The 26,822-nt window shown below is 66.7% G+C and overlaps 2 protein-coding genes across 2 annotated transcripts; both read left to right on the top strand.

The window, feature by feature from the left end:
- Positions 1-1,531: 1,531 nt before the first annotated feature.
- RPS19 (ribosomal protein S19) lies at positions 1,532-3,707 on the top strand. Its single transcript, XM_054811529.1, has 6 exons — positions 1,532-1,603; positions 1,705-1,775; positions 2,008-2,108; positions 2,211-2,394; positions 3,432-3,486; positions 3,652-3,707. The coding sequence occupies exons 2-6, from the start codon at positions 1,705-1,707 to the stop codon at positions 3,676-3,678; spliced, it is 438 nt and encodes a 145-aa protein (XP_054667504.1). The 5' UTR covers positions 1,532-1,603; the 3' UTR covers positions 3,679-3,707.
- Positions 3,708-8,172: 4,465 nt separating this feature from the next.
- On the top strand, positions 8,173-25,765 carry CADM4 (cell adhesion molecule 4). Its single transcript, XM_054811524.1, has 9 exons — positions 8,173-8,308; positions 12,737-12,883; positions 16,738-16,890; positions 18,668-18,802; positions 19,843-20,007; positions 21,799-21,889; positions 21,990-22,162; positions 24,945-25,073; positions 25,641-25,765. Exons 1-9 carry the CDS (start codon positions 8,233-8,235, stop codon positions 25,745-25,747), a joined length of 1,176 nt encoding a protein of 391 aa, XP_054667499.1. The 5' UTR covers positions 8,173-8,232; the 3' UTR covers positions 25,748-25,765.
- The last annotated feature ends 1,057 nt before the right edge of the window (positions 25,766-26,822 follow it).

Here is a 26,822-nt window from a genome sequence, read left to right on the forward strand (position 1 = left end):
CTGACAGCTCCATGTCCCCCTGTCCCCCCAAAACCCCTGACTGTCCCCTGTCCCCCCAAAACCCCTGACTGTCCCCCATACCCCCTGACAGCCCCCTGTCCCCCTGACTGCCCCGTCCCCCCATCCCCCCTGACAGCCCCCTGTCCCCCTGACTGCCCCCTGTCCCCCCATCCCCCCTGACAGCCCCCTGTCCCCCTGACTGCCCCCTGTCCCCCCATCCCCCCTGACAGCCCCCTGTCCCCCTGACTGCCCCCTGTCCCCCCATCCCCCCTGACAGCCCCCTGTCCCCCTGACTGCCCCCTGTCCCCCCATCCCCCCTGACAGCCCCCTGTCCCCCTGACTGCCCCCTGTCCCCCCATCCCCCCTGACTGCCCCATGTCCCCCTGTCCCCCCAAAACCCCTGACTGTCCCCCTGTCCCCCCCAGCCCAGGCGACAGCCGCCTTCCAGTCCCGCTTCGCCGACATCTTCCCCACCAAGGTTTGTCTCCAGCTCAAGATCCGCGAGGTGCGGCAGAAGATCATGCAGGCGGCCACGCCCCCCGAGCAGGCCACGCCCACCGAGCCGCCCGACGCCCCGCCCACCGACACCGCCGCCTCTGCCTCCGCCCCCCCGCCTGTTGACTCCGCCCCCGCCGAAGCTCCGCCCCCTTCGCCTTCCGCGGGGGGCGGAGCTCGCTGAGCATTCCAGGCCCCGCCCACTTTTTTCCTGCCGTTGCCTTGGAGACGCCGGGGAGGGGGGCGCGCCCTGGGGGGGGGGGGAGGGGGCGGGGTCACGTGACCGAGTTCTTTTAATAACGGTAAATCTTTGGAGACCCGGCGCTGCCCTCGCCTCTGTCACCGCCCACGGGGAGGGGCCGGGAGGGAGCGGGCGGCTCTGCCATTGGTTGGCGGGAAGGGGCGGGACAGCTGCCGGGTTGCTGAGAGGCGGCTCGGCCAATGGGAGCGCGCGGCGTTTCGCAGGATCGGCCAATGGGAAGGCGTCGCTTCGATTGCCCGGATAATCGCGACGGGGCTTTGCGTACGGCCACGGCGGTTTCTGGGAGGTGCCGCGGGGTGGTTTCCGGACCCCAAAATGCGCCGAATTAACCTCAAAATGCGCCCGGGATGACACGCCGGCGCGCCACGATGCGGCCAATCAGGGAGCGTTTTTCAGCCGCCGGCGGGGCGGGGAGCCAATCGGCGCCGGGCTTGCATCCAGCGAGTGAGGGAGGGGGCCCAATGGGGAACGGCCGGGCGCTTCCCGCCCTTTTCGGGAGGGGGGGGCGGTGCCTCACCCACGCCCGGCAGCCAATCATCGCCGGGAACGGTGTGAATGGGCGGGGCAAGCAGGCACGGCCGGGACGTACCATTGTGCTCAAAGGGGGGGGGGTTGCGCGTGTGCAGTGAGCCGCAAACTCCCATCATGCCCCGCAACTAAGGGGCGGTACCAAGAACCGCTTTCCCCCCCGCCCCTTCCGCCAGCCCATTGGCCGGCACGTAACCTCTCTCCCGCCGATTGGCCGAAGTCTTCTCGCGAGATCACCGACCCTGCGCTTTTTTTTCCCCCCTGGCGATCCCACGCTCCGCCTCTTCCGGTCCGGACGCGCGAGGAGGCAGCAGCGAGGTCGGTGCCGCCGCTCCGGGGCTGGGGGGGGGGGGGAGGAGGAAAAACACCGCGAAAACGATCGCGGCGATGGGGTTTGACCGATCGATTTGTCCCGGTAGATGCCCGGGGTGACGGTGAAGGACGTGAACCAGCAGGAGTTCGTCAGGGCTCTGGCCGCTTTCCTCAAGAAGTGAGGGAACCGCGCGGGGCGGGGAGGGGGAACCGGGGGAACCGGGGCAGGGAAAGGGGTCCCCGGGGCACACAAGGGGGGTCCCTGGGGATGACGGGGGGGGTCCCCGGGGATGGGAAACGGGGGGCTCAGTCCCGGGGGTGGGTCCCGGTACCGGTGAGGGGGGTTTTTACCGTATTACCGGTGGGTTTTTTCTTCTTCCTCCCCCCACCCACGCCTCCACGCGCGGCAGATCGGGGAAGCTGAAGGTTCCCGAGTGGGCGGACACGGTAAAATTGGCCAAACACAAGGAGCTGGCGCCGTACGATGAGAATTGGTTCTACACGCGGGCGGGTGAGCGGCCGGGATTACCGGGGGAGGGGGCGGGGGAAGCGGATAACGGGGTTCGGGCTTGTCCCGGTGCTCACCGGTCCCGTGTCCCCCCCTTCCCCGCAGCTTCCACCGCCCGGCATCTCTACCTGCGGGGCGGCGCCGGCGTGGGTTCCATGGCCAAGGTGTACGGGGGGCGGCAGCGTCGGGGGGTCCGGCCCAGCCATTTCAGCCGCGGGTCCGGCAGCGTCGCCCGGCGCGTCCTGCAGGCGCTGGAGGGGCTCAAGATGGTGGAGAAAGATCAGGATGGGTTTGTAGGAAACTTCCGCCCTACTTCCGCCTCATTTCCGGGTGCCACTTCCCCTTCTCGAGTCCCACTTCCCGCCCTCTTCCGGGTCCTACTTCCCGGTCCTGTCCCCCCCCCCTCTCATTTCCTTACACTTCCCATCTTCCCCCTTTAAATTTCCTGGTCCCCCCCCCGCCATTTCCTTAAAGTTCCCCCCACGTTTCCATAAAATTCTTGTTTCCCCCCAACCTTCCGCACCCACTTCCCCCCCTCTAAGGGAAAGTTCCTGCTTTTCTACCCTTTCCCCTAAATTTCGCATTTCCCCCGTTTCCTTAAAATTCCCGTTTTTCCCTTTCCTTTCCCCATAAAATTCCCCTGTAGGAAAAGGACAAAAACAGGATCAAAAATGGGAATTTCCTCTTTTTTTTAAGTTCCCATTTCCCCCTCCTTTTCCCCTAATTTTCCCATTTTTTCCTCCCTTCCCCTTAAAATTCCCCTTTCCCCCAGCATTATAATTCCTGTTTCCCATTTTTTCCCCCTCCCGTTTCCCCTAAAATTACCATTTTTTCCCCCTTTCCAGGCCTTTTCCTCCCCTTTTCCTTAAATTCCCCTCTTTTTGCCCCAGTTTCCCTTAAAATTCCCATGGTTTTCCTCTTCTTTACCCCTAAAATTCTCATTTTCCTTCCTCCTTTTCTTAAAAGGGGAAAACGTGATCAAAAAAGGGAAAATGGGAATCTCCCCTTTTTTTAAAATTCCCTTCCCCCCCCCTTTCCAGGCCCGTTTTTCCTTTTTTTCCTTAAAATTCCCAATTTTTTCCCCCTTTCCCCTAAAATTTCTTTTTGTTTTTTGAAACAGGATCCCACCCTTTCCCCTTGAAATTCCCATTTTTTTCTTTACCTTTCCCTTGAAATTCCCATTTTTTTCTTTCCCTTTCCCTTGAAATTCCCATTTTTTTCCCTCCCTTCCCCCCTAAAATTCCCGTTTCCCCCTTCCCTCAAAAAGGGGAACCCAGAATTCCTCGTTTTATTCAAATTCCCCTTTTCCACCCCGTTCCCTTCCAGCGGGCGCAAACTGACTCCGCAGGGGCAGCGGGACCTGGATCGCATCGCCGGGCAGGTGCGTTTGGGGCTGTTTCCAGCGATTTTATCCAATTTTGGGGGTCATTTAAAGATTTCTATCATTTTTTGGCGGTTCGGGGCAATTTAAGGCTTTTTTGGTGCGTTTTGGTGACTGAACGGCCGTTTTCTCCCCCCCCCCCCCCCCCCCCCCCCCCCCCCCCAGGTCGCTGCCGCCAGCAAGAAACATTGAGGAGAGGAAATAAAATTGGAGTTTCCTGAGGTGCTGGTGTGGTGTTGGGGGGAAATGCTCCGAAATTGGGGGGAATCCCAAAATGGAGGGCAAATGCCCCAAAATAAGGGAGGGAAATGGCCCGAAAATATTAGGGGGCATCCCAAAATTGGGGGAAATGGCCCCAAAAATGAGGGAAATGGCCTGAAAATATTAGGGGGCATCCCAAAATTGGGGGAAATGGCCCCAAAAATGAGGGAAATGGCCTGAAAATATTAGGGGGCATCCCAAAATTGGGGGAAATGGCCCCAAAAATGAGGGAAATGGCCTGAAAATATTAGGGGGCATCCCAAAATTGGGGGAAACAGCCCCAAAATATTAGGAGGGATCCCAAGGTTAAGGGAAATGGCCTCAAAATACTATGGAGGGATCCCAAAATGGGGGGAAATATCACCAAAGTTGGGGGGAAAGGCCCCAAAATAGTAGGGGGGGGATCCCAAAAGTGAGGGAAACAACCTGAAAATGTTAGGGGGGGGATCCCAAAATTGGGGGAAAAGACCCCAAAAGTTGGAGGAATCACCCCAAAATATATGGGAGGGATCCCAAAACTGAGGGAAATGGCCTGAAAGTAGTTGGGGGGGGTCCCAAAATGGTGAGAAATTGCCCCAAAATATCGGAAGGGGGTGGGGAAAAAGTGCCCCAAAATAGTGGGGAACTAGTAAGAGGGATCCCAAAAGGGCGAGAAATTGCCCCAAAATATTATGGGAGGGACAAAAATCGAGGGCAGCCCCAAATACTCACCTATAAAAAAAAAGGGGGGGAGGGGATTTTAGCCAAAAGTCAGGATTTTTTTCCCAAAATTGTGTATCGTGAGGGAACCCCCAGCCCAAATGGGGGAGGAAAAAAACCCTTAAAACCCCCCACTTTGGGTGTCTTTGTCCAAAAAACTTTTGTGACTTTTGTCGAAAAATGGACATTTTTAGCTCCAAGGCGGGGGGCGGGTTAGATCAAAAAGAGGAGATTTGGTACAAATTTTATAAGGAACCAAGGGTGTGAAGGGAGGGAAAAGCAGCTGCTTCATCAGATGTGTGCTGTGGTTTGGGTGCAAAAAACAACAGGTGCCTCTGGGGAAGGGGGAAAGTGGGTATTTTTGTGAGAAGGGGGGGGGGAAAGGTGGAATTTGGGGGTTTAAAACACCCAAAACGGGCAATTCTCACCGGGACTGTTGGAAACCGCTTCTCCACAGCTTATTCCTCACTCCCTCCGGCCTCTACGTCCTTCCGGAGGCGGCTACCGCTGCCATCGACGTCTGCGTGAGGAAAAGGGTTAAACCCCCTTTTTTTTAACCTCAATTTTTCCGTCAGGAAATTCCAAGTTTTTTTACCTCGGCTCCGTTTTACCTCAGAGAGGCGAACGCCGCACGCGCCGGCCACACCGCGCATGCGCGGCAGGAGGGAGGGGGAAGAAAGAAACGGCGGCCGCTGATTGGTCGATCCGCCCGCGTGGGGGGCGTGGCCGAGGGAAGGGCGGGAAAAGCGCTGCGGGTGTTTCCGCAGTCGCCGCCATTTCCCCGCGTCCCTCAGGCGGTGGCGGCGGCGGCTCCGGCTTCTGCCGTGAGCGGTGAGTTCCCGGGCGCTGCCGCCTCCTTCGAACCCCCCCCCCCCCCCCCCCCCCCCACAAACGGCCTGGGGTTTGTCTTTCCACAGTCGGCTTTTCCCTGCCGGGTGTTTGAGCTCCTCCCGGGCGGCTTTTCCCTCAGGGCTGTGGTGGGTGATGGATGTCCGCCCTGCTCTGGAGCCCCTGGAGCACACACCCCCCCCCCCGCGTCCTTCAGCTGGGTCACCCCCATCCCACACGCCCCGTTTCCCCTCAGTTTCCTCCCTGTCATCCCTTCGATCGCCTCCACAAAAGGCGTCGCCTCCACCGCCCGGGCTCCCGGCTACAGCAAGACCGGTTCTCCCGCTCCCTACCGTGTCCTCAGGCAGAGGTGCGGCTGTGAGGGTACAGCTCCCCTCCTAATTACCACCCTCCTGCTAATTAGGGGGGGTTTCCCTTACCCCCCACCCCGCTAAAGGCCTTTGCGGGACTTCAACCACACACACCCCAGGGAATTTGGGGCTAAAGATGCAGAAATTGGGGGTGGTCTTGTCCCCACACCCAGCCGGTTCTTCCCCTGATTCCCCATCGTTGCCCACACCCCCCAGTTTAGCCCCATTTTGACCCTGGTTTGCCTCATTTATGCCCGGTTTGGCCCTGTTTCAACCTGGTTTAGCCCCATTTTGCCCCTGTTTCTCCTCATTTATGCCTAGTTTGGCACCATTTGGTCCCATTTAGACCTGTTTTGGCCCAGTTTTGCCCCATTTTGCCCCTGTTTCTCCTCATTTATGCCCAGTTTAGCCCCATTTTGACCCTGTTTTGCCTCATTTATGCCTCGTTTGGCCCAATTTTGCCCCATTTTGCCCCTGTTTCACCTCATTTATGCCCAGTTTAGCCCCATTTTGACCCTGTTTTGCCTCATTTATGCCTCATTTTGCCCCATTTTGCCCCTGTTTCACCTCATTTATGCCCAGTTTAGCCCCATTCTGACCCTGTTTTGCCTCATTTATGCCTAGTTTGGCCCCATTTTGGCCCAGTGTCGCCCCAATTTGACCCTGTTTTGCCTCTTCTATGCCCGGTTTGGCCTTCTTTCGGCCCGTTTAGCCTGTTTTGGTCCCGTTTAGCCCTGTTTTGACCCCGTTTAGCCCCGGTTTGGCCCCGTTTCACCCGGCGTCGCTGCTCCGCCACACCAGGGCTCGCTTTTTTTGAGCCAAAAAAGGTGGGTTTTGGAACCGCTCAGCCCAAAACGTGCCCCGCGTCCCGAGCGGCTTTGCGGGGGTCCGACCGCGGGAGGCCGAAAACGGGAACAAACGGCCCCAAAAAAGCCCGATGTCGGGGCATCGTGTGTCCGTTGGCGTCGTCCGTCCCCCCCGTCCCCCCCACGCACCCCGGGACACCCCCCCCCCCCCCCTTGGCGCCCGGCGGCGCAGAATGGCCGCCCTGTTCGGCGCGCGGCCGGCGCTGAGTCGCGGCTTTGTTCGGCGCTGCCGGGGGGGGCGAGGGCTGCCATAGAAACTGCCCCCTCCTCGCCGGAGCCGGCCACGCCGCCGGGCGTTGGGCTGGGAGACGGGGTGGGGGGGACAGCGGCCGGGGTGGGGGGGTACCCCGATATCACCCTGGGGTCCCCAATTCCCCCCTGGGGCATCCTGATGTCTCCCTGGGGTGTCCTGGTCCTGCCTCGGGGTGCTCCAATCCCATCTTGGGGTGCCTGGTCTTGATTTGGGGTGCTCCAATTCCTCCCTAGGGCACCCTGATGTCACCCCGGGGTCCCCAAATTCTGGTTTTGGGGTCCGCGATCCCACCCTGGGGTGCCCTGGTCCTACCTTAGGGTGCCTGGTCTTGATTTGGGGTGCTCCAGTTCCCCTTTGGGGTGTCCCAGTTTCCCCCCCCGGGGTGCCCCAATCCTGCCTTGGGGTGTCTGATTTTGATTTGGGGTGCCCCCATCTCAGCTTGGGGTCCCCCAATTCTGACTCGAGGTGTCCGGCCTCAATTTGGGGTGCCCTGATCCTGGCTTGGGGTGCCCCATTCCCACCCTGGGGTGCCCCACTTCTCCTCTGGGGTCCCTGATCCCAACTGGGGTACCCCGATGTCACCCTGGGGTGCCCCAATCCTGCCTTGGGGTGCCTGATTTTGATTTGGGGTGCCCCCATCTCAGCTTGGGGTCCCTGATCCCACCCTAGGGTGCCCCAATCCTGCCTTGGGGTGCCTGGTCTTCATTTCGGGTGCCCCAATGTCACCCTGGGGTCCCCCAATTCTGACTTGCGGTGCCTGGTCTCAATTTGGGGTGCCCTGATCCTGGCTTGGGGTGCCCCAATTCTCCTTTGGGGTGCCCTGATCCCACCCTGGGGTGCCCCAATATCACCCTGGGGTGCCCCAATCCCACCCTGAGTTACCTCCATTCCCCCTTGGGGTGCCCCAATCCCACCCTGGGGTGCCCCAATATTGCCCTGGGGTGCCCCATTTCCCCTTGGGGTGCCCCCATCCCCCCCCGGGGTGCTCCATTTCCCCCCAGGGTGCCCTAACCCCCCCCCGGGGTGCCCCAATCTCACCCTGGGGTGCCCCCATTTCCCCCCCGGGGTGCCCCAATTCCCCCTTGGGGTGCCCCATTTCCCCCCGGGGTGCCCCAATTCCCCCTTGGGGTGCCCTAACCCCCCCCGGGGTGCCCCATTTCCCCCCGGGGTGCCCCAATCCCACCCTGGGGTGCCCCCATCCCCCCCCGGGGTGCCCCAATTCCCCCCCCCCGGGGTCCCTGATCCCACCCGGCTCGTGGGTGACATCGGGGTGTGTGGGGGTGCCCCTTCCCCCCCCTCCATGGCCCTGTAAACACCAACCCCCCCCCCCTTCTCCTTCATCCCCAGGGCTCCTCCCCCTCCTCCTCCTCCTCCTCCTCCCCCATTGGCCCAGCCTCTCGCATCTCATTAGCATACATTATCCTCGGGCCCGGCAGGTGGGGAGCGGCAGAGGGACGCGGCAGCCGCCATGCAGCCCCCCCCGCGCCCCCCCCTGCGCCCCGCGCTGCTGCCGGGCCTCCTCCTGCTCTGGGCCGCCGGACAGGGTAAGGACCCCCCCCTCCTCCCCCCAAATTCTCCCCCCTACCCCCCCAAATCATCCCCACCTCCATTTCAATTAACACCACCCCCCCCCCCCCCAAAATCATCCCCGGCCCCCCCTTGGCCCCACCCCGGGGTGACCCCAACCCCTCCCCCACCATTCGAGGGCCGCATTCCCCCTCCCCACCCCCCACCCCCCCCCCCAAACCCGCCGCCAGCCTCTGCCGCAGCCCCCCCCCCCCCCTCCCGCCACCGCGCTCCCCCCGAGGACACGGGGACCCCGCGTCTGTCCCCTCCCTGTCCCCAAGGTCCGACCCCCCCCCCCTCCCCCCGGTTTGGGGGTTCCGCTGTGTGGCCCCCCCCATCCCCATCTGTCCCCTCGGGGGGGCTTTGTCCCCTGTTCCCCCCCCCCCCCGCGGCCCGGGGACACGGGGGGGCTCCTTTCCCGTCCCCCCCACCCGTGTCCCCATCCCTCCCCGTGGCCCCACGCGGGAAGTGGGGGGGACCCCGCGCCCTGGGGTGGCCTTGTCATCCCCCCCCCCCCCCCCCCGCCAAGTGTCCCCAAACCCACCGGGGGGGGTGACCCTGCCCCCTCAGGTGTCCCCGTGTCCTCACACGCTGGTGACACCCTCACCCCCGTGTCAGCGTGCGTGTGCGTGTGTCCCCCACCCCACTCGGGTGTCCTCACACCCCCGTGGGCCGGTGACACCCACCGGCTGTCCCCACACCCCCCGTGGACAGGTGACAACCGTACCCCTCGTGCGACGGCGTCCCCTCACCCTCGTGCGACGGCGTCCCCTCGCCCTCGTGGCGGCCGGGTGACACCTGCACCCTCGCCCACGGTTGTCCCTCACCCTCGTGTCACTGTGACACCCGGTGTCACCCGTACCCTCGCGACACCCGTGCCGTGGCCGGTGGGTGTCCGGGCACCCCCACGTCCCCGTGCGACGGTGACACCGACACCCTCGTGCCGTTGTCACACCCACACACACACCCTGGGGACCTCCCCGGAGTGGGGGTGACATCGCTCCGTCCCTCGTCCCCTCCCCGGACGCCCGGGTGTCCCCCCACGGGGAAGGAGGGGGGTGGGGGTTATTGGGTGCCACGGGACCCCCCCTGGGTCGTCGCCGAGGTGCCAGGCGGCGCCGGCCTGTCCCCGCGCGGGTGGCACAGAAAAGGGCCATTGTCACCCCGTCCCTGTCCCCGTGTCCCCCCCCTCCCTCGGCCTGGGGGGGGGCACCCAGACCTCCCGGTGCCTCCCCGCCCCCGCCCAGCACCCACTCGGGGGCACCCAGGAGTCCGAGTGTGCGGGAAGGGGGGGGTGGGGGACACAGAGGGAACAAAGTGGCCCTTGTCCCGTTGTCACCTCCGGGGGCAGCACCCGCACCCCTGGGTGTCCCCCCCCACCCCTGAGTGCCCCCCCCGAACCCCTGGGTGCCCCCCCCGAACCCCTGGGTGTCCCCCCCCACCCCTGAGTGCCCCCCCCCGAACCCCTGGGTGCCCCCCCTGAACCCCTGGGTGTCCCCCCCCACCCCTGAGTGCCCCCCCCCGAACCCCTGGGTGCCCCCCCTGAACTCCTGGGTGCCCCCCTGAACCCCTGGGTGCCCCCCCCGAACCCCTGGGTGCCCCCCCCGAACCCCTGGGTGTCCCCCCCCAGACCCCTGGGTGCCCCCCTGAACCCCTGGGTGCCCCCCCAGACGCCCCCCCCCGCACCCCTGGGTGCCCCCCCTGCACCCCTGAGTTCCCCCCCCCCCCCCCCAGACCCCTGGGTGCCCCCCCCAGACCCCCGGGGTTCCCCGGGAACCCCCCCCCCCCCCCAGGGACGGGCTTGACCTTGGCGCGGTGACGACCTTGGCAGTGACGGTGACGCCGCGGTCGCCGTGGCGACCCTGGAGCGAGTGTAAGGGGGGGGGGGATTGTGCTGACACAGCGAAAATGTGATGTCACCCCCCCACCCCCCCATCGCTACGTGGTGTCACCCCCCCCCTCCCCCGCCGTGGTGGCCCCGCGGTGTCACGGCAACCGGAGGTGACGCCGTGGTCCCTAACGAGGGGACGGTAACGAGGTGGGGGGACCCGGCGGGGGTGTCCGAGGCTGTGACACCGTCACTGTCCTCAGGGATGGCATCCGCGGCGTCACCTGCTGTCACCCCGGGCGGGTGACCCCGAGCTGCCACCACCGGTGTCCCACGCGTGTCACTGGTGTCGGGGTCCCCAGCGAGGGCGTCCCCGGTGTCCTCGTCGCCGCTGCCGTGGGTGTCACAGTGTCCCTGGTGGCATTGTTGGTGCCGTGTCCCCTGTGTCCCCAGCACCCCAGTCATGGTGTCCCCAACATCAGTGTCACCCGTAACGGTGTCCCCAGTGTCCCCAGCACCCCGGCGTGGGTGTCCCCAGCGTCAGTGTCACCCGTAACGGTGTCCCCGATGTCCCCAGCACCCCGGTGTGGGTGTCCCCAGTGTCAGTGTCACCCGTAACGGTGTCCTTGATGTCCCCAGCACCCCAGCGTCAGTGTCACCCGTAACGGTGTCCCCAGTGTCCCCAGCACCCCGGTGTGTGTGTCCCCAGCGTCAGTGTCACCTGTAACGGTGTCCCCTGTGTCCCCAGCACCCCGGTGTGGGTGTCCCCAGTGTCAGTGTCACCCGTAACGGTGTCCTTGATGTCCCCAGCACCCCAGCGTCAGTGTCACCCGTAACGGTGTCCCCAGTGTCCCCAGCACCCCGGTGTGGGTGTCCCCAGCGTCAGTGTCACCCGTAACGGTGTCCCCAGTGTCCCCAGCACCCCGGTGTGGGTGTCCCCAGTGTCAGTGTCACCCGTAACGGTGTCCTTGATGTCCCCAGCACCCCAGCGTCAGTGTCACCCGTAACGGTGTCCCCAGTGTCCCCAGCCCCCCGGTGTGGGTGTCCCCAGTGTCAGTGTCCCCACTGTCACCCATAACGGTGTCCCCTGTGTCCCCAGCACCCCGGCGTGGGTGTCCCCAGTGTCAGTGTCACCCGTAACGGTGTCCTTGATGTCCCCAGCCCCCCGGTGTTGGTGTCCCCAGTGTCAGGGTCCCCACTGTCACCTGTAACGGTGTCCCCGATGTCCCCAGCACCCCAGTGTTGGTGTCCCCAGCATCAGTGTCCCCAGTAACAGTGTCCTTGATGTCCCCAGCACCCCAGCGTCAGTGTCACCCGTAACGGTGTCCCCAGTGTCCCCAGCCCCCCGGTGTTGGTGTCCCCAGTGTCAGTGTCCCCACTGTCACCTGTAACGGTGTCCCCTGTGTCCCCAGCATCCCGGTGTTGGTGTCCCCAGTGTCAGTGTCCCCACTGTCACCCATAACGGTGTCCCCAGTGTCCCCAGCACCCCGGCGTGGGTGTCCCCAGTGTCAGTGTCACCCGTAACGGTGTCCTTGATGTCCCCAGCCCCCTGGTGTGGGTGTCCCCAGCGTCAGTGTCACCCATAATGGTGTCCCCGATGTCCCCAGCACCCTGGCGTGGGTGTCCCCAGCGTCAGTGTCACCCGTAACGGTGTCCCTGATGTCCCCAGAACCCCGGTGTGGGTGTCCCCAGTGTCACCTGTAACAGTGTCCCCAGTGTCCCCAGCACCCCAGTGTGGGTGTCTCCAGTGATGGTGTCCCCAATAACGGTGTCCCCAATAACGGTGTCCCCAGCTCCCTGGTGTGGGTGTCCCCAGCCCCCCAGTCATGGTGTCCCCAGTGTCAGTGTCCCCAGTGTCCCCAGTCACGGTGTCCCCAGTGTCGGTGTGCCCAGCACCTCCAGTCACGGTGTCCCTGATGTCCCCAGTCCCCAGCATCAGTGTCACCCATAACAGTGTCCCCAGTGTCACTGTCCCCAATAACGGTGTCCCCAGTGTCAGTGTCCCCAGTAACGGTGTCCCCAGTGTCTCCAGCCCCCCAGTGTCGGTGTCCCCAGTGTTGGTGTCCCCAGTGTCCCCAGCCCCCCCAGTGACGGTGTCCCCAGTGATGGTGTCCCCAGTAACGGTGTCCCCAGTGTCCCCAGCCCCCCAGTGACGGTGTCCCCAGTGTCAGTGTCCCCAGTCACGGTGTCCCCAGTCACGGTGTCCCCAGTGTCTCCAGCCCCCCAGTGACGGTGTCCCCAGTGTCGGTGTCCCCAGTGTCCCCAGCCCCCCAGTCACGGTGTCCCCAGTGTCAGTGTCCCCAGTAACGGTGTCCCCAGTGTCCCCAGCCCCCCAGTCACGGTGTCCCCAGTAACGGTGTCCCCAGTGTCCCCAGCCCCCCAGTGTCGGTGTCCCCAGTGTCAGTGTCCCCAGTAACGGTGTCCCCAGTGTCCCCAGCCCCCCGGTGTGGGTGTCCCCAGTGTCGGTGTCCCCAGTGTCCCCAGCCCCCCAGTGACGCTGTCCCCAGTGACGCTGTCCCCAGTGTCCCCAGCCCCCCAGTGACACTGTCCCCAGTGACGCTGTCCCCGCTGTCCCCAGGGCGGGCGCAGGAGGTGCAGACGGAGAACGTGACGGTGCTGGAGGGTGGCACGGCCGAGATCACGTGTCACCTCCACCAGTACGACGGGTCCATCGTCGTCATCCAGAACCCCGCCCGGCAGACGCTCTTCTTCAACGGCACCCGCGGTGAGGGCACGGGGACACCACGGGGACACGGGGGACACCACGGGGACACGGGGGACACCACGGGGACACGGAGGGACTCTGAGGATGTTTTGGGGTGGCCATGAGGTCCTGGGGTGGCCGTGGGGACCTCAGGGTGGCCGTGGGGACCTTGGGGTGACCCTCTGGTGGCCGTGGGGACCTCAGGGTGGCCGTGGGGACCTTGGGGTGACCCTCTGGTGGCCGTGGGGACCTCAGGGTGGCCATGGGGACCTTAAGGTGGCCGTGGGGACCTTGGGGTGACCCTCTGGTGGCCATAGAGACCTTAGGGTGGCCATGAGGACCTTGGGGTGGCCTTGTGGGTCCTGTGGTGGCCATGGGGACCTTGGGGTGACCCTCTGGTGGCCATGGGGACCTCAGGGTGGCCGTGGGGACCTTGGGGTGACCCTCTGGTGGCCATGGAGACCTTAGGGTGGCCATGAGGACCTTGGGGTGGCCTTGTGGGTCCTGTGGTGGCCATGGGGACCTTGGGGTGGCCATGGGGACCTTAAGGTGGCTGTGGGGACCTTGGGGTGACCCTCTGGTGGCCATGGGGACCTTGGGGTGGCCATGGGGACCTTAAGGTGGCCGTGGAGACCTTGAGGTGGCCTCGTGGGTCCTGTGGTGGCCATGGGGACCTCAGGGTGGCCGTGGGGACCTTGGGGTGACCCTCTGGTGGCCATGGGGACCTCAGGGTGGCCATGAGGACCTTGGGGTGGCTTTGTGGGTCCTGTGGTGGCCATGGGGACCTTAAGGTGGCCGTGGGGACCTTGGGGTGACCCTCTGGTGGCCATGGAGACGTTGGGGTGGCCTTGTGGGTCCTGTGGTGGCCATGGGGACCTCAGGGTGGCCGTGGAGACCTTGAGGTGGCCTCGTGGGCCCTGTGGTGGCCATGGGGACCTTAAGGTGGCCATGGGGGTCTTGGAGTGGCCCTGCGGTGGCCATAGGGACCTCAGGGTGGCCATGAGGGTCCTATGGTGGCCCTGTGGTGGCCATGGGGACCTTGGGGTGGCCTTCTGGTGGCCATAGGGACCTCAGGGTGGCCATGAGGGTCCTATGGTGGCCCTGTGGTGGCCATGGGGACCTTGGGGTGGCCACAAGGTTCCTGGGGTGGCCATGGTGGCCCTGTGGTGGCCATGGGGTTCCAGGGTGGCCTTGAGGTGGCCATGGGGACCTTGGGGTGGCCCTGGGGTGCCCTTGGGGTCCACAGGGTGGCCATGAGGGTCCTGTGGTGGCCATGGTGGCCCTGGGGTGGCCATGGGGGTCTTGGGGTGTCCCTGTGGTGGCCATGAGGTCGAGTGGTGGCCACAGTGGCCTTGGGGTGGCCCTGGGGAGCTTGTGGTATCTCTGGGTTGCCATGGTGGCCTTGGGGTGGCCCTGTGGTGGCCTCGTGGTGGCCGTGGGGACCTTGAGGTGGCCACGGGGCTCCCACGTGGCTGTAGGGTGGCCGTAGGACTCCAGGGTGGCCGTGGAGACCTTGGGGTGGCCTTGTGGGTCCTGTGGTGGCCATGGGGACCTCAGGGTGGCCATGGGGACCTTAAGGTGGCCGTGGGGACCTTGGGATGACCCTCTGGTGGCCATAGGGACCTCAGGGTGGCTGTGGGGACCTTGGGGTGGCCTTGTGGGTCCTGTGGTGGCCATGGGGACCTTAAGGTGGCCGTGGGGACCTTGGGGTGACCCTCTGGTGGCCATGGGGACCTTGGGGTGGCCGTGGGGACCTTGGGGTGACCCTCTGGTGGCCATGGGGACCTCAGGGTGGCCGTGGGGACCTTGGGGTGGCCTTGTGGGTCCTGTGGTGGCCATGGGGACCTTAAGGTGGCCATGGCGACCTTGGGGTGACCCTCTGGTGGCCATGGGGACCTTAGGGTGGCCATGAGGAACCCTGTGGTGGCCCCGTGGTGGCCACGGTGGCCTTGGGGTGGCCATGGGGACCTTGAGGTGACCACTGAGTGGCCCTGGTGGCCCCGTGGTGGCTGGGAGTGACACGGGTGACACTGGGTGACTCCAGCGCTGGAGAACGAACGGTTCTGGCTGTGGGACCCCGTGGGTGCCCCTGGTGTCCCCGTGGGTGTCTGTGGGTGGCCAGGTGACCCCATGGGTGCTGTGGGTGCCCCTGTGACCCCATGGGTGCCCCTGTGGGTGGCTGTGGGTGCTGTGGGTGCTGGGGGTGCCCCCGTGGGTGCCCCCCGTGGGTGCCCTGTGGGTGCTGTGGGTGCCCTGTGGGTGCTCCCGTGGGTGCTGTGGGTGCTGTGGGTGCTCCCATGGGTGCTGTGAGTGCTGTGGGTGCCCCTGTGACCCCATGGGTGCTCCTGTGGGTGCCCTGTGGGTGCTGTGGGTGCCCTGTGGGTGCTCCCATGGGTGACGGTGTCCCCGTGTCCCAGCGCTGAAGGACGAGCGGTTCCATCTTGGGACAGCATGGGGTGGCTGTGGGTGCTGTGGGTGCCCCCGTGGGTGCTCCCATGGGTGCTGTGGGTGCTGTGGGTGCCCTGTGGGTGCTGTGGGTGCTGTGGGTGCCCCTGTGACCCCATGGGTGCTCCTGTGGGTGCCCCTGTGGGTGCTGTGGGTGCTGTGGGTGCTCCCGTGGGTGACGGTGTCCCCGTGTCCCAGCGCTGAAGGACGAGCGGTTCCATCTTGGGACACCATGGGGTGGCTGTGGGTGCTGTGGGTGCCCCTGTGACCCCATGGGTGCCCCTGTGGGTGGCTGTGGGTGCTGTGGGTGCCCCTGTGACCCCATGGGTGCTCCTGTGGGTGCCCCTGTGGGTGCTGTGGGTGCCCCGTGGGTGCCCCGTGGGTGACGGTGTCCCCGTGTCCCAGCGCTGAAGGACGAGCGGTTCCATCTTGGGACAGCATGGGGTGGCTGTGGGTGCTGTGGGTGCCCCTGTGACCCCATGGGTGTCCCTGTGGGTGCTCCCATGGGTGCTGTGGGTGCCCCGTGGGTGCTCCCATGGGTGACGGTGTCCCCGTGTCCCAGCGCTGAAGGACGAGCGGTTCCATCTTGGGACACCATGGGGTGGCTGTGGGTGCCCCTGTGACCCCATGGGTGCCCCTGTGGGTGCTCCCATGGGTGCTGTGGGTGCTGTGGGTGCTGTGGGTGCCCCGTGGGTGCTCCCATGGGTGACGGTGTCCCCGTGTCCCAGCGCTGAAGGACGAGCGGTTCCATCTTGGGACAGCATGGGGTGGCTGTGGGTGCCCCCGTGGGTGCCCCCGTGGGTGCCCTGTGGGTGCTGTGGGTGCTGTGGGTGCCCCGTGGGTGCTGTGGGTGCCCCCGTGGGTGCTCCCATGGGTGCTGTGGGTGCTGTGGGTGCCCCGTGGGTGCTGTGGGTGCCCCGTGGGTGCTCCCATGGGTGACGGTGTCCCTGTGTCCCAGCGCTGAAGGACGAGCGGTTCCATCTTGGGACAGCATGGGGTGGCTGTGGGTGCTGTGGGTGTTGTGGGTGCCCCTGTGACCCCATGGGTGCTCCTGTGGGTGCCCCTGTGGGTGCTGTGGGTGCCCTGTGGGTGCTCCCGTGGGTGACGGTGTCCCCGTGTCCCAGCGCTGAAGGACGAGCGGTTCCATCTTGGGACACCATGGGGTGGCTGTGGGTGCTGTGGGTGCCCCTGTGACCCCATGGGTGCTGTGGGTGCTGTGGGTGCCCCTGTGGGTGCTGTGGGTGCCCTGTGGGTGCTCCCATGGGTGACGGTGTCCCCGTGTCCCAGCGCTGAAGGACGAGCGGTTCCATCTTGGGACACCATGGGGTGGCTGTGGGTGCCCCTGTGACCCCATGGGTGCTGTGGGTGCTGTGGGTGCCCCTGTGGGTGCTGTGGGTGCTCCCGTGGGTGACGGTGTCCCCGTGTCCCAGCGCTGAAGGACGAGCGGTTCCAGCTGGCCGAGTTCAGCCGTCGACGCGTGCGGCTGCGCCTGGCCGGGGCCCGGCTGGAGGACGAGGGCGGGTACTTCTGCCAGCTCTACGCCGACGACACCCACCACCAGATCGCCACCCTCACCGTGCTGGGTACGGGGACACGGGGGACACGGGGGGACACGGGGGGGCATGGGGGGATGCAGGGGGACGGGGACGTGGGGGGACACGGGGACATGGGGGGGCATGGGGGGACATGGGGACACAGGGACGTGGGGGGACACGGGGACACGGGGGGACACGGGGGGGCGTGGGGACACGGGGACGTGGGGGGGACATGGGGGGACGTGGGGGGACACGGGGACATGGGGGGACGTGGGGGGGATGCAGGGGGACGGGGACGTGGGGGGGACATGGGGACACGGGGACGTGGGGGGACACGGGGGGATGCAGGGGGACGGGGACATGGGGGGACGTGGGGGGACATGGGGACACGGGGACGTGGGGGGACACGGGGACACGGGGGGACACGGGGGGGCATGGGGACACGGGGACGTGGGGGGGACATGGGGGGATGCAGGGGGACGGGGACGTGGGGGGACACGGGGACGTGGGGGGACGTGGGGACACGGGGACATGGGGGGGTGTGGGGGGATGCAGGGGGACGGGGACGTGGGGGGGCGTGGGGGGACGTGGGGACACGGGGACGTGGGGGGACGTGGGGGGGATGGAGGGGGACGGGGATGTGGGGGGACACAGGGACACGGGGGGACGTGTGGGGATGTGGGGACATGGGGGGACATGGGGACACGGGGGGACGTGGGGACATGGCGGGGCATGGGGGGACATGGGGACACGGGGGGACGTGGGGACATGGCGGGGCATGGGGGGACATGGGGGGATGCAGGGGGACAGGGACGTGGGGGGACATGGGGACACGGGGACATGGGGGGGACATGGGGGGACGTGGGGGGACATGGGGACACGGGGGGACACGGGGGGGTGTGGGGACACAGGGACGTGGGGGGATGCAGGGGGACGGGGACATGGGGGGACATGGGGACATGGAGGGGACGCAGGGGGGACGGGGGACACGGGGGGGACATGGGGGGGCGTGGGGGGATGCAGGGGGACGGGGACGTGAGGGGACACAGGGACATGGGGGGACACGGGGACATGGGGGGATGCAGGAGGACAGGGATGTGGGGGGGACATGGGGACACAGGGACACGTGGGGACATGGGGGGACATGGGGGGACATGGGGGGACATGGGGACATGGGGACACGGGGACGTGGGGGGACACAGGGGGACACAGGGGGACGGGGGGACACGGGGGACATGGGGGGGACAGGGACATGGGGACATGGGGGGGATGGAGGGGGACGGGGACGGGGGGACACAGGACATGGAGGGGACGCAGGGGGGACGGGGGGACACGGGGGGACATGGGGATGTGGGGACGTGGGGGGGATGGAGGGGGACGGGGGGACAGGGGGGACGGGGGACACAGGGACGTGGGGGGGATGGAGGGGGATGGGGGACGGGGGGACATGGGGACATGGGGGGACACAGGGACACGGGGGGACGCAGGGACGTGGGGACAGGGGAGGACATGGGGGGGATGGAGGGGGACACAGGGGGACATGGGGGGACATGGGGGGACGGGACATGGGGGATGTGGGGGGACAGGTGACACGGGGGGAACACGGGGGGACAGGGGGATGTGGGGGGGGACACGGGGACACTGGGGGGGACACGGGGGGGGACATCGAGGGGCGCTTGGGGACAGTGGGGGGGGCGGGGGGGGGGGGGCACACAGGGACATTTGGCGACACAGAGGAGATGTGGAAACATCCCTCACCCCGTGTCCCCCCCCGTGTCCCCCCCCGTGTCCCCCCGTGTCCCCCCGTGTCCCCGTGTCCCCCCAGTGCCCCCCGAGAACCCGGTGGTGGAGGCCGTGGAGGCGGCGGTGGAGGGGGGGGAGGTGGAGCTGAGCTGCCTGGTGCCCCGCGCCCGGCCCCCCGCCACCCTGCGCTGGTACCGCGACCGCCGCGAGCTGCCAGGTGACACCGGGGACGGGGGACGGGGGGGGGGGGACATTTGGGGACACGGAGACCCCGGGGGGGGGGTGTTGGGGACATTGGGGGACACGGGGAAGGGGGGGACACGCGGCCTGGGCTGGTGACACGGGGACCCCGGTGGGGCGTGGTGCCCCCCCCCCCCCCATTGTCCCTGATGCCACCCTGCTGTCCCCGTGTCCCCCCCATCCCCTGTCCCCGCCCCCCGTGTCCCCCCCATCCGGTGTCCCCCCCGTCCCCCCATTCCCCATCTCCCCCCATCTCCCCCTGTCCCCCCCCCTTTTTGTCCCCCATCCCCCGTCCCCTCCCTTTTTGTCCCCCCGTGTCCCCCCGTGTCCCCCCCATCCCCTGTATCCCCCTCCCTGTCCCCTCTGTCCCCCCTCTGTCCCCCCGTGTCCCCCCTGTCCCTCCCCCTGCCCCCCCTTTTTGTCCCCCCATCCCCTGCGTCCCCCTGTCCCCCCCATGTCCCCCCCATGTCCCCCCCGTGTCCCCCCATCCCCTGTGTCCCCCCATGTGTCCCCCATCCCCCGTCCCCTCCCTTTTTGTCCCCCCCGTGTCCCCCCGTGTCCCCCCCATCCCCTGTATCCCCCTCCCTGTCCCCTCTGTCCCCCCGTGTCCCCCCTGTCCCTCCCCCTGTCCCCCCCTTTTGTCCCCCCATCCCCTGCATCCCCCTGTCCCCCCACGTCCCCCACATGTCCCCTCATCCCCCGTGTCCCCCGTGTGTCCCCCATCCCCCGTCCCCTCCCTTTTTGTCCCCCCCGTGTCCCCCTGTCCCTCCCCCTGCCCCCCCTTTTTGTCCCCCCATCCCGTGTCCCCCCCATCCCCCCCCTTTTTGTCCCCCCCTTTTTGTCCCCCCATCCCCTGTGTCCCCCCCTCCACCCCCCCATTTTTGTCCCTCCCCCTGCCCCCCCCTTTTTGTCCCCCCATCCCATGTCCCCCCCATCCCCCCCCTTTTTGTCCCCCCCTTTTTGTCCCCCCATCCCCTGTGTGTCCCCCCCCCCGTCCCCCCCTTTTTGCCCCCCCAGGCTCCAGCAGCCGGGAGCAGCGGGGGAAGGTTTTTGTGCAGCGCAACGTCCTGCGCCTGCGCGTGGAGCGGCGCGACCACGGCGCCATCGTCACCTGCGAGGCCACCCACCCCGCGCTGGGCCGCGGCCAGCGCCGCCAGACCCAGTACATGCTGGACGTCCAGTGTGAGTGGCACTGGGGGCACTGGGGGCACTGGGGGCACTGGGGGGACTGGGGGCACTGGGAACACTGGGAATGCTGGGAACGCTGGGGGCACTGGGGGCACTGGGAACGCTGGGGGCACTGGGGGGACTGGGGGGACTGGGGGCACTGGGAACGCTGGGGGCACTGGGGGCACTGGGGACACTGGGAACACTGGGAACGCTGGGGGCACTGGGGACACTGGGAATGCTGGGGGCACTGGGGACACTGGGGGCACTGGGAACGCTGGGGGCACTGGGGACACTGGGGGCACTGGGGGGACTGGGAACGCTGGGAACACTGGGAACGCTGGGGGCACTGGGGGGACTGGGGGCACTGGGAACACTGGGAACGCTGGGAACACTGGGAACGCTGGGGGCACTGGGGGGACTGGGGGGACTGGGAACGCTGGGGGCACTGGGAACGCTAGGGGCACTGGGGGTGCTGGGGGGCACTGGGAATGCTGGGAACGCTGGGGGCACTGGGGACACTGGGGGCACTGGGAACGCTGGGGGCACTGGGGGGACTGGGGGCACTGGGAACGCTGGGGGCACTGGGAACGCTGGGGGCACTGGGGGCACTGGGGGCACTGGGAACGCTGGGGGCACTGGGGGGACTGGGGGCACTGGGAATGCTGGGGGCACTGGGAACACTGGGAACGCTGGGGGCACTGGGGGCACTGGGAGCGCTGGGGGTGCTGGGGGCACTGGGGGCACTGGGGGGACTGGGGGGACTGGGAACGCTGGGGGCACTGGGAATACTGGGGACACTGGGGGCACTGGGGGCGCTGGGGGTGCTGGGGGCACTGGGGGTACTGGGAGCGCTGGGGGCACTGGAAACGCTGGGGGCACTGGGGACACTGGGGGGACTGGGAACACTGGGAATGCTGGGGACACTGGGGACACTGGGGACACTGGGGGCACTGGGAACGCTGGGGGCACTGGGAACACTGGGGGCACTGGGGGTGCTGGGAGCGCTGCAGGGGGGGACACGCCAGGACACGGGGGAACACGCTGGGATGGGGGGGGGTCACGCTCGGGGGGGTGGGGGTGGCAGATGTCACCTGGGGGTCACACGTGTCACTTGAGGGGGTCACACGTGTCACTTGGGGGTCACACGTGTCATCTGGGGGGGGTCACACGTGTCACTTGGGGGTCACATGTGTCACCTGGGGGGTTGCATGTGTCAGTGTGGGGATCACGTGTGTTACTTGGGGGTCACACGTGTCACTTGGGGATCACACGTGTCACTTGGGGGTCGCATGTGTCACCTGGGGGTCACACGTGTCACCTGGGGGGGTCACACGTGTCACTTGGGGATCACACGTGTCACTTGGGGGTCGCATGTGTCATCGGGGGGGGTCACACGTGTCACTTGGGGATCACACGTGTCACTTGGGGGTCGCATGTGTCATCGGGGGGGTCACACGTGTCACTTGGGGGTCGCATGTGTCACTTGGGGGTCACACGTGTCACCTGGGGGGGTCACACGTGTCACTTGGGGATCACACGTGTCACTTGGGGGTCGCACGTGTCACTTGGGGGTCGCATGTGTCATCGGGGGGGGTCACACGTGTCACTTGGGGATCACACGTGTCACTTGGGGGTCGCACGTGTCACTTGGGGATCACACGTGTCACTTGGGGGTCGCATGTGTCATCGGGGGGGTCACACGTGTCACTTGGGGGTCGCATGTGTCACTTGGGGGTCGCACGTGTCACCTGGGGGGGTCACACGCTGCCACCGCACAGCGACCCCCCCCCGTGTCCCCCCCAGACGCCCCCACGGCGCGCATCCACCCCTCGCAGAGCGTCCTGCGGGAAGGCGACACGCTGGTGCTGACCTGCGCCGTCAACGGGAACCCGCTGTGAGTGAGGCAAAAAAAAACCCCCAACCCCCCCCCCCCCCCCGTCCCGGCGAGCGGTGCGCACACGCGTGTGACATCCGTGTCACCTCCACACCCCCAGCCCCACCGAGATCGCGTGGAGCCGCGGGAACGAGTCGCTGCCGGCGCGGGCGCGGGCCGAGGGGGAGGTGCTGACGCTGCCGGCGCTTGGCCCCCAGGACAACGGCACCTACAGCTGCCAGGCCGGCAACCCCCACGGCCGCGCCGCCGACCACTACGTCCTCGTCGTCTACGGTGAGGGGTGTGGAGCCACGGCTGCCCCATAGGCGCCCCGCGGATACCCCATGGCTGCCCCATAGCTGCCCCATAGATATCCCATGGCTACCCCATAGCTGCCCCATAGGCGCCCCGTGGATACCCCATGGCTGCCCCATAGATATCCCATGGATACCCCATGGCTGCCCCATAGACATCCCATGGCTGCCCCATAGCTGCCCCATAGATATCCCATGGCTACCCCATGGCTACCCCATAGCTGCCCCATAGCTGCCCCGTGGATACCCCATGGCTGCCCCATAGATATCCCATGGCTGCCCCATAGCTGCCCCGTGGATACCCCATGGCTGCCCCATAGATGTCCCATGGCTACCCCATAGCTGCCCCATAGGCGCCCCGTGGATACCCCATGGCTGCCCCATAGATATCCCATGGATACCCCATGGCTGCCCCATAGCTGCCCCGTGGATACCCCATGGCTGCCCCATAGATATCCCATGGATACCCCATGGTTACCCCATGGCTAACCCATAGCTGCCCCATAGATATCCCATGGCTACCCCATAGCTGCCCCATAGGTGCCCCATGGATACCCCATGGCTGCCCCATAGATATCCCATGGCTACCCCATGGCTACCCCATAGCTGCCCCATAGGCGCCCCGTGGATACCCCATGGCTGTCCCATAGATATCCCATGGCTACCCCATGGCTACCCCATAGCTGCCCCATAGGCGCCCCGCGGATACCCCATGGCTGCCCCATAGCTGCCCCATAGATATCCCATGGCTACCCCATAGCTGCCCCATAGGCGCCCCGTGGATACCCCATGGCTGCCCCATAGATATCCCATGGATACCCCATAGCTGCCCCGTGGATACCCCATGGCTGCCCCATAGATATCCCATGGATACCCCATGGTTACCCCATGGCTAACCCATAGCTGCCCCATAGATATCCCATGGCTACCCCATAGCTGCCCCATAGGTGCCCCATGGATACCCCATGGCTGCCCCATAGATATCCCATGGCTACCCCATGGCTACCCCATAGCTGCCCCATAGGCGCCCCATGGATACCCCATGGCTGTCCCATAGATATCCCATGGCTACCCCATAGCTGCCCCATAGGCGCCCCGCGGATACCCCATGGCTGCCCCATAGCTGCCCCATAGATATCCCATGGATACCCCATAGCTGCCCCATAGGCGCCCCGTGGATACCCCATGGCTGCCCCATAGATATCCCATGGCTACCCCATAGCTGCCCCATAGGCGCCCCGCGGATACCCCATGGGTGCCCCATAGATATCCCATAGATATCCCATGGATACCCCATAGCTGCCCCATAGGCGCCCCGTGGATACCCCATAGCTGCCCCATAGATATCCCATGGCTACCCCATAGCTGCCCCATAGGCGCCCCATGGATACCCCATGGCTGCCCCATAGATATCCCATGGGCACCTCATAGACACCCCCCATGGATACCCCATAGCCACCCCATAGATATCCCATGGATACCCCATAGCTGCCCCATAGACATCCCCATGGCTACCCCATAGATATCCCATGGCTATCCCATAGATACCCCACAGATACCCCATAGACACCCTCAGTGACCCACAGCCACCCCATAGCCACCTATAGTGACCTACAGCTGCCCCATAGCCACCCAGAGTGCCCCACAGCTGCCCCATAGCCACCCATGGCTGCCCCATAACCACCCACACTGCCCCACGGCTGCCCTATGACAACCCACAGCTGCCCCATAACCACCCACAGTGTCCCACGGCTGCCCCACGGCCCCCCACAGCTGCCCCCTCACCACCCACAGTGCCCTATGGCTGCCCCACAGCAACCCACAGCCACCCCATAGCCACCCCACAACCACCCACACCTGCCCCATAACCACCCACAGTGCCCCACGGCTGCCCCATGGCAACCCACGGCCCCCCCCCAGCTGCCCCATAACCACCCACAGTGCCCCACAGCTACCCCATAACCACCCACAGTGCCCCATGGCTGCCCCACAGCAACCCACAGCTGCCCCACGACCCCCCCCAGTGCCCCACAGCTGCCCCATAACCACCCACAGTGCCCCACAGCAACCCATGTTCCCCCCCCCCAGCTACCCCACAGTGCCCTACAGCTGCCCCATAACCACCCCCAGTGCCCCACAGCTGCCCCACGGCCCCCCCCCCCCCAGCTACCCCACAGCTGCCCCATAATCACCCACAGTGCCCCACGGCTGCCCCATAACCACCCACAGTGCCCCATGGCTGCCCCACAGCAACCCACGGCTGCCCCATAACCACCCCCAGTGCCCCACAGCTGCCCCACGAACCCCCCCAGTGCCCCACAGCTGCCCCATAACCACCCCCAGTGCCCCACAGCTGCCCCCCGCCCCCCCCCCCCAGCTACCCCACAGCTGCCCCATAATCACCCACAGTGCCCCACGGCTGCCCCACAGCAACCCACGGCTGCCCCATAACCACCCACAGTGCCCCACAGCAACCCATGTCCCCCCCCCAGCTGCCCCACAGTGCCCTACAGCTGCCCCACGGCACCCCACAGCTGCCCCATAACCACCCCAGTGCCCCACAGCTACCCCATAACCACCCACAGTGCCCCACGGCTGCCCCACGGCACCCCACAGCTGCCCCATAACCACCCCAGTGCCCCACAGCTACCCCATAACCACCCACAGTGCCCCACAGCTGCCCCACGACCCCCCCCCAGCTGCCCCCCAGCGCCCCACGGCCGCCCAATGGGGTGCCCCACAGTGACCCCCCCCCACGGCAGACCCCGGGGCGGTGGTGGCGGCGCAGCGGTCGGTGCCGTACGCCATCGTGGGCGGGATCCTGGCGCTGTTGGTTTTCCTGCTCATCTGCCTCCTGGCCACCATGGTCTGGTGCTCCATCCGCCAGAAAGGTGGGCGGGGCCTCGGGGGGTGGGCGGGGCCTCGGGGGGGCGGGGCCTCCAGGGGGGCGGGGTCACAAGGGGGCGGGGTTGGGGAATTGGGGCGGGGCTTTGGGAGGAGGGGTGTGGCCTCGAGGTGGGCGGGGAGGCGCTGGAGGGGGCGGGGTTTGGGTGAAGGGGCGGGGCCTGGGTGAAGGGGCGGGGTTTGGGCCAAGGGGCGGGGTTTGCTTTAAGGGGCGGGGCTTGTTTCGAGGGGCGGGGCTTGTTTCGAGGGGCGGGGCTTTGCTCACCGGAGGGCGCTGGTGCTTTTAAAGGGGGCGGGGCTTCGCGGAGGGGGCGGGGCTTTGGGGAGGGGCGGGGCTTGGGGAAGGGGCGGGGCTTCGGGGAAAGGGGGTGGGGCTTCAGGGAAAGGGGCGGGGCTTCGGGGGAAGGGGCGGAGCTTCGGGGAAAGGGAGCGGGGCTTGGGGAAGGGGCGGGGGTAGAGGCGGGTTTTGCGAGGGGGCGTGGCTTGGGCTGGGGGCGTGGCGGTGGGCGTGGCGGTGGGCGTGGCGCGGCGGTGCTGACGCGGGGGGGGCGCAGGGTCGTACCTGACGCACGAGGCCAGCGGGCTGGAGGAGCACGGGGAGGCGCGCGAGGCCTTTCTGGGGGGGGAGGCCGGCAAGCGCAAGGAGGAGTTCTTCATCTGAGGGGGGGGAGGGGCGTGGGGGGGGGGGGAGGGGGGGACACGGGGGGGGGGACACACACGGGGAGGGGGGGGGACACGGGGGGGGGAGGGGATGGGGGGAACGCTGGGGGGGGGTGGGGGGCAGATGGGATCGGGGGGGGGATGGGACACACGGGGCTGCTGCAGGGATGGGGACAAGCCCCGCCCCCTCCCACAGGCCCCGCCCCCTCCCGCGTGCCCTAAAAGGAAAGTGGGGGGGAGGGGGGGAGGGGAATGGGGGGGGGGTGTCCCCAACGACCCCACCCCCCCACACACACCGAGCTCAAAGCCATGAAGGGGGGGGAGGGGCGAGTCGCGTGGCCCCGTGTCCGTCCCCACGCACAAAGGGAGGGGGGAGGGGGGGAGGTCATGAATTATGTAACAGGGGGCGTGGCCCGGGGCGGCCCCGCCCCCCTCCCCCCCCCCCCCGGGTGTGTCTGTAAATACGTCACTTTTAAACCACCTTTGATACGCAATAAACCCCCGATTCGTACTGGTGTGCTGGCACTGGGAGGCACTGGGAGGGGGCTGGGAGGCACCGGGGGGGGGACTGGGAGGGAACTGGGGGCACTGGGGGGGACTGGGAGGGGACTGGGGGGCACTGGGGGGGGGCTGGGGGGGAACTGGGAGGGACTGGGAGGGGACTGGGAGGGAACTGGGGGCACTGGGGGGGACTGGGAGGGACTGGGGGGCACTGGGGGGGGACTGGAGGGGACTGGGGGCACTGGGGGGCACTGGGGGGGACTGGGAGGGGACTGGGGGGGACTGGGAGGGAACTGGGAGGCACTGGGGGGGAACTGGGGGGGACTGGGGGGCACTGGGGGGGAAATGGGAGGGACTGGGAGGGGACTGGGGGGCACTGGGGGGGAAATGGGAGGGACTGGGGGGCACTGGGGGGGGACTGGGAGGGGACTGGGGGGGAAATGGGAGGGACTGGGAGGGGACTGGGGGGCACTGGGGAGGGACTGGGGGGGACTGGGATAGACTGGGAAGGGTATATATTGGTCCATACTGGGATATACTGGGATATATTGGTCTGTACTGGGATGTACTGGGCT

This window comes from Grus americana (assembly GCF_028858705.1).
Source record: "Grus americana isolate bGruAme1 chromosome 37 unlocalized genomic scaffold, bGruAme1.mat SUPER_37_unloc_3, whole genome shotgun sequence".
In the NCBI taxonomy this organism is placed as follows: Eukaryota; Metazoa; Chordata; class Aves; order Gruiformes; family Gruidae; genus Grus; species Grus americana.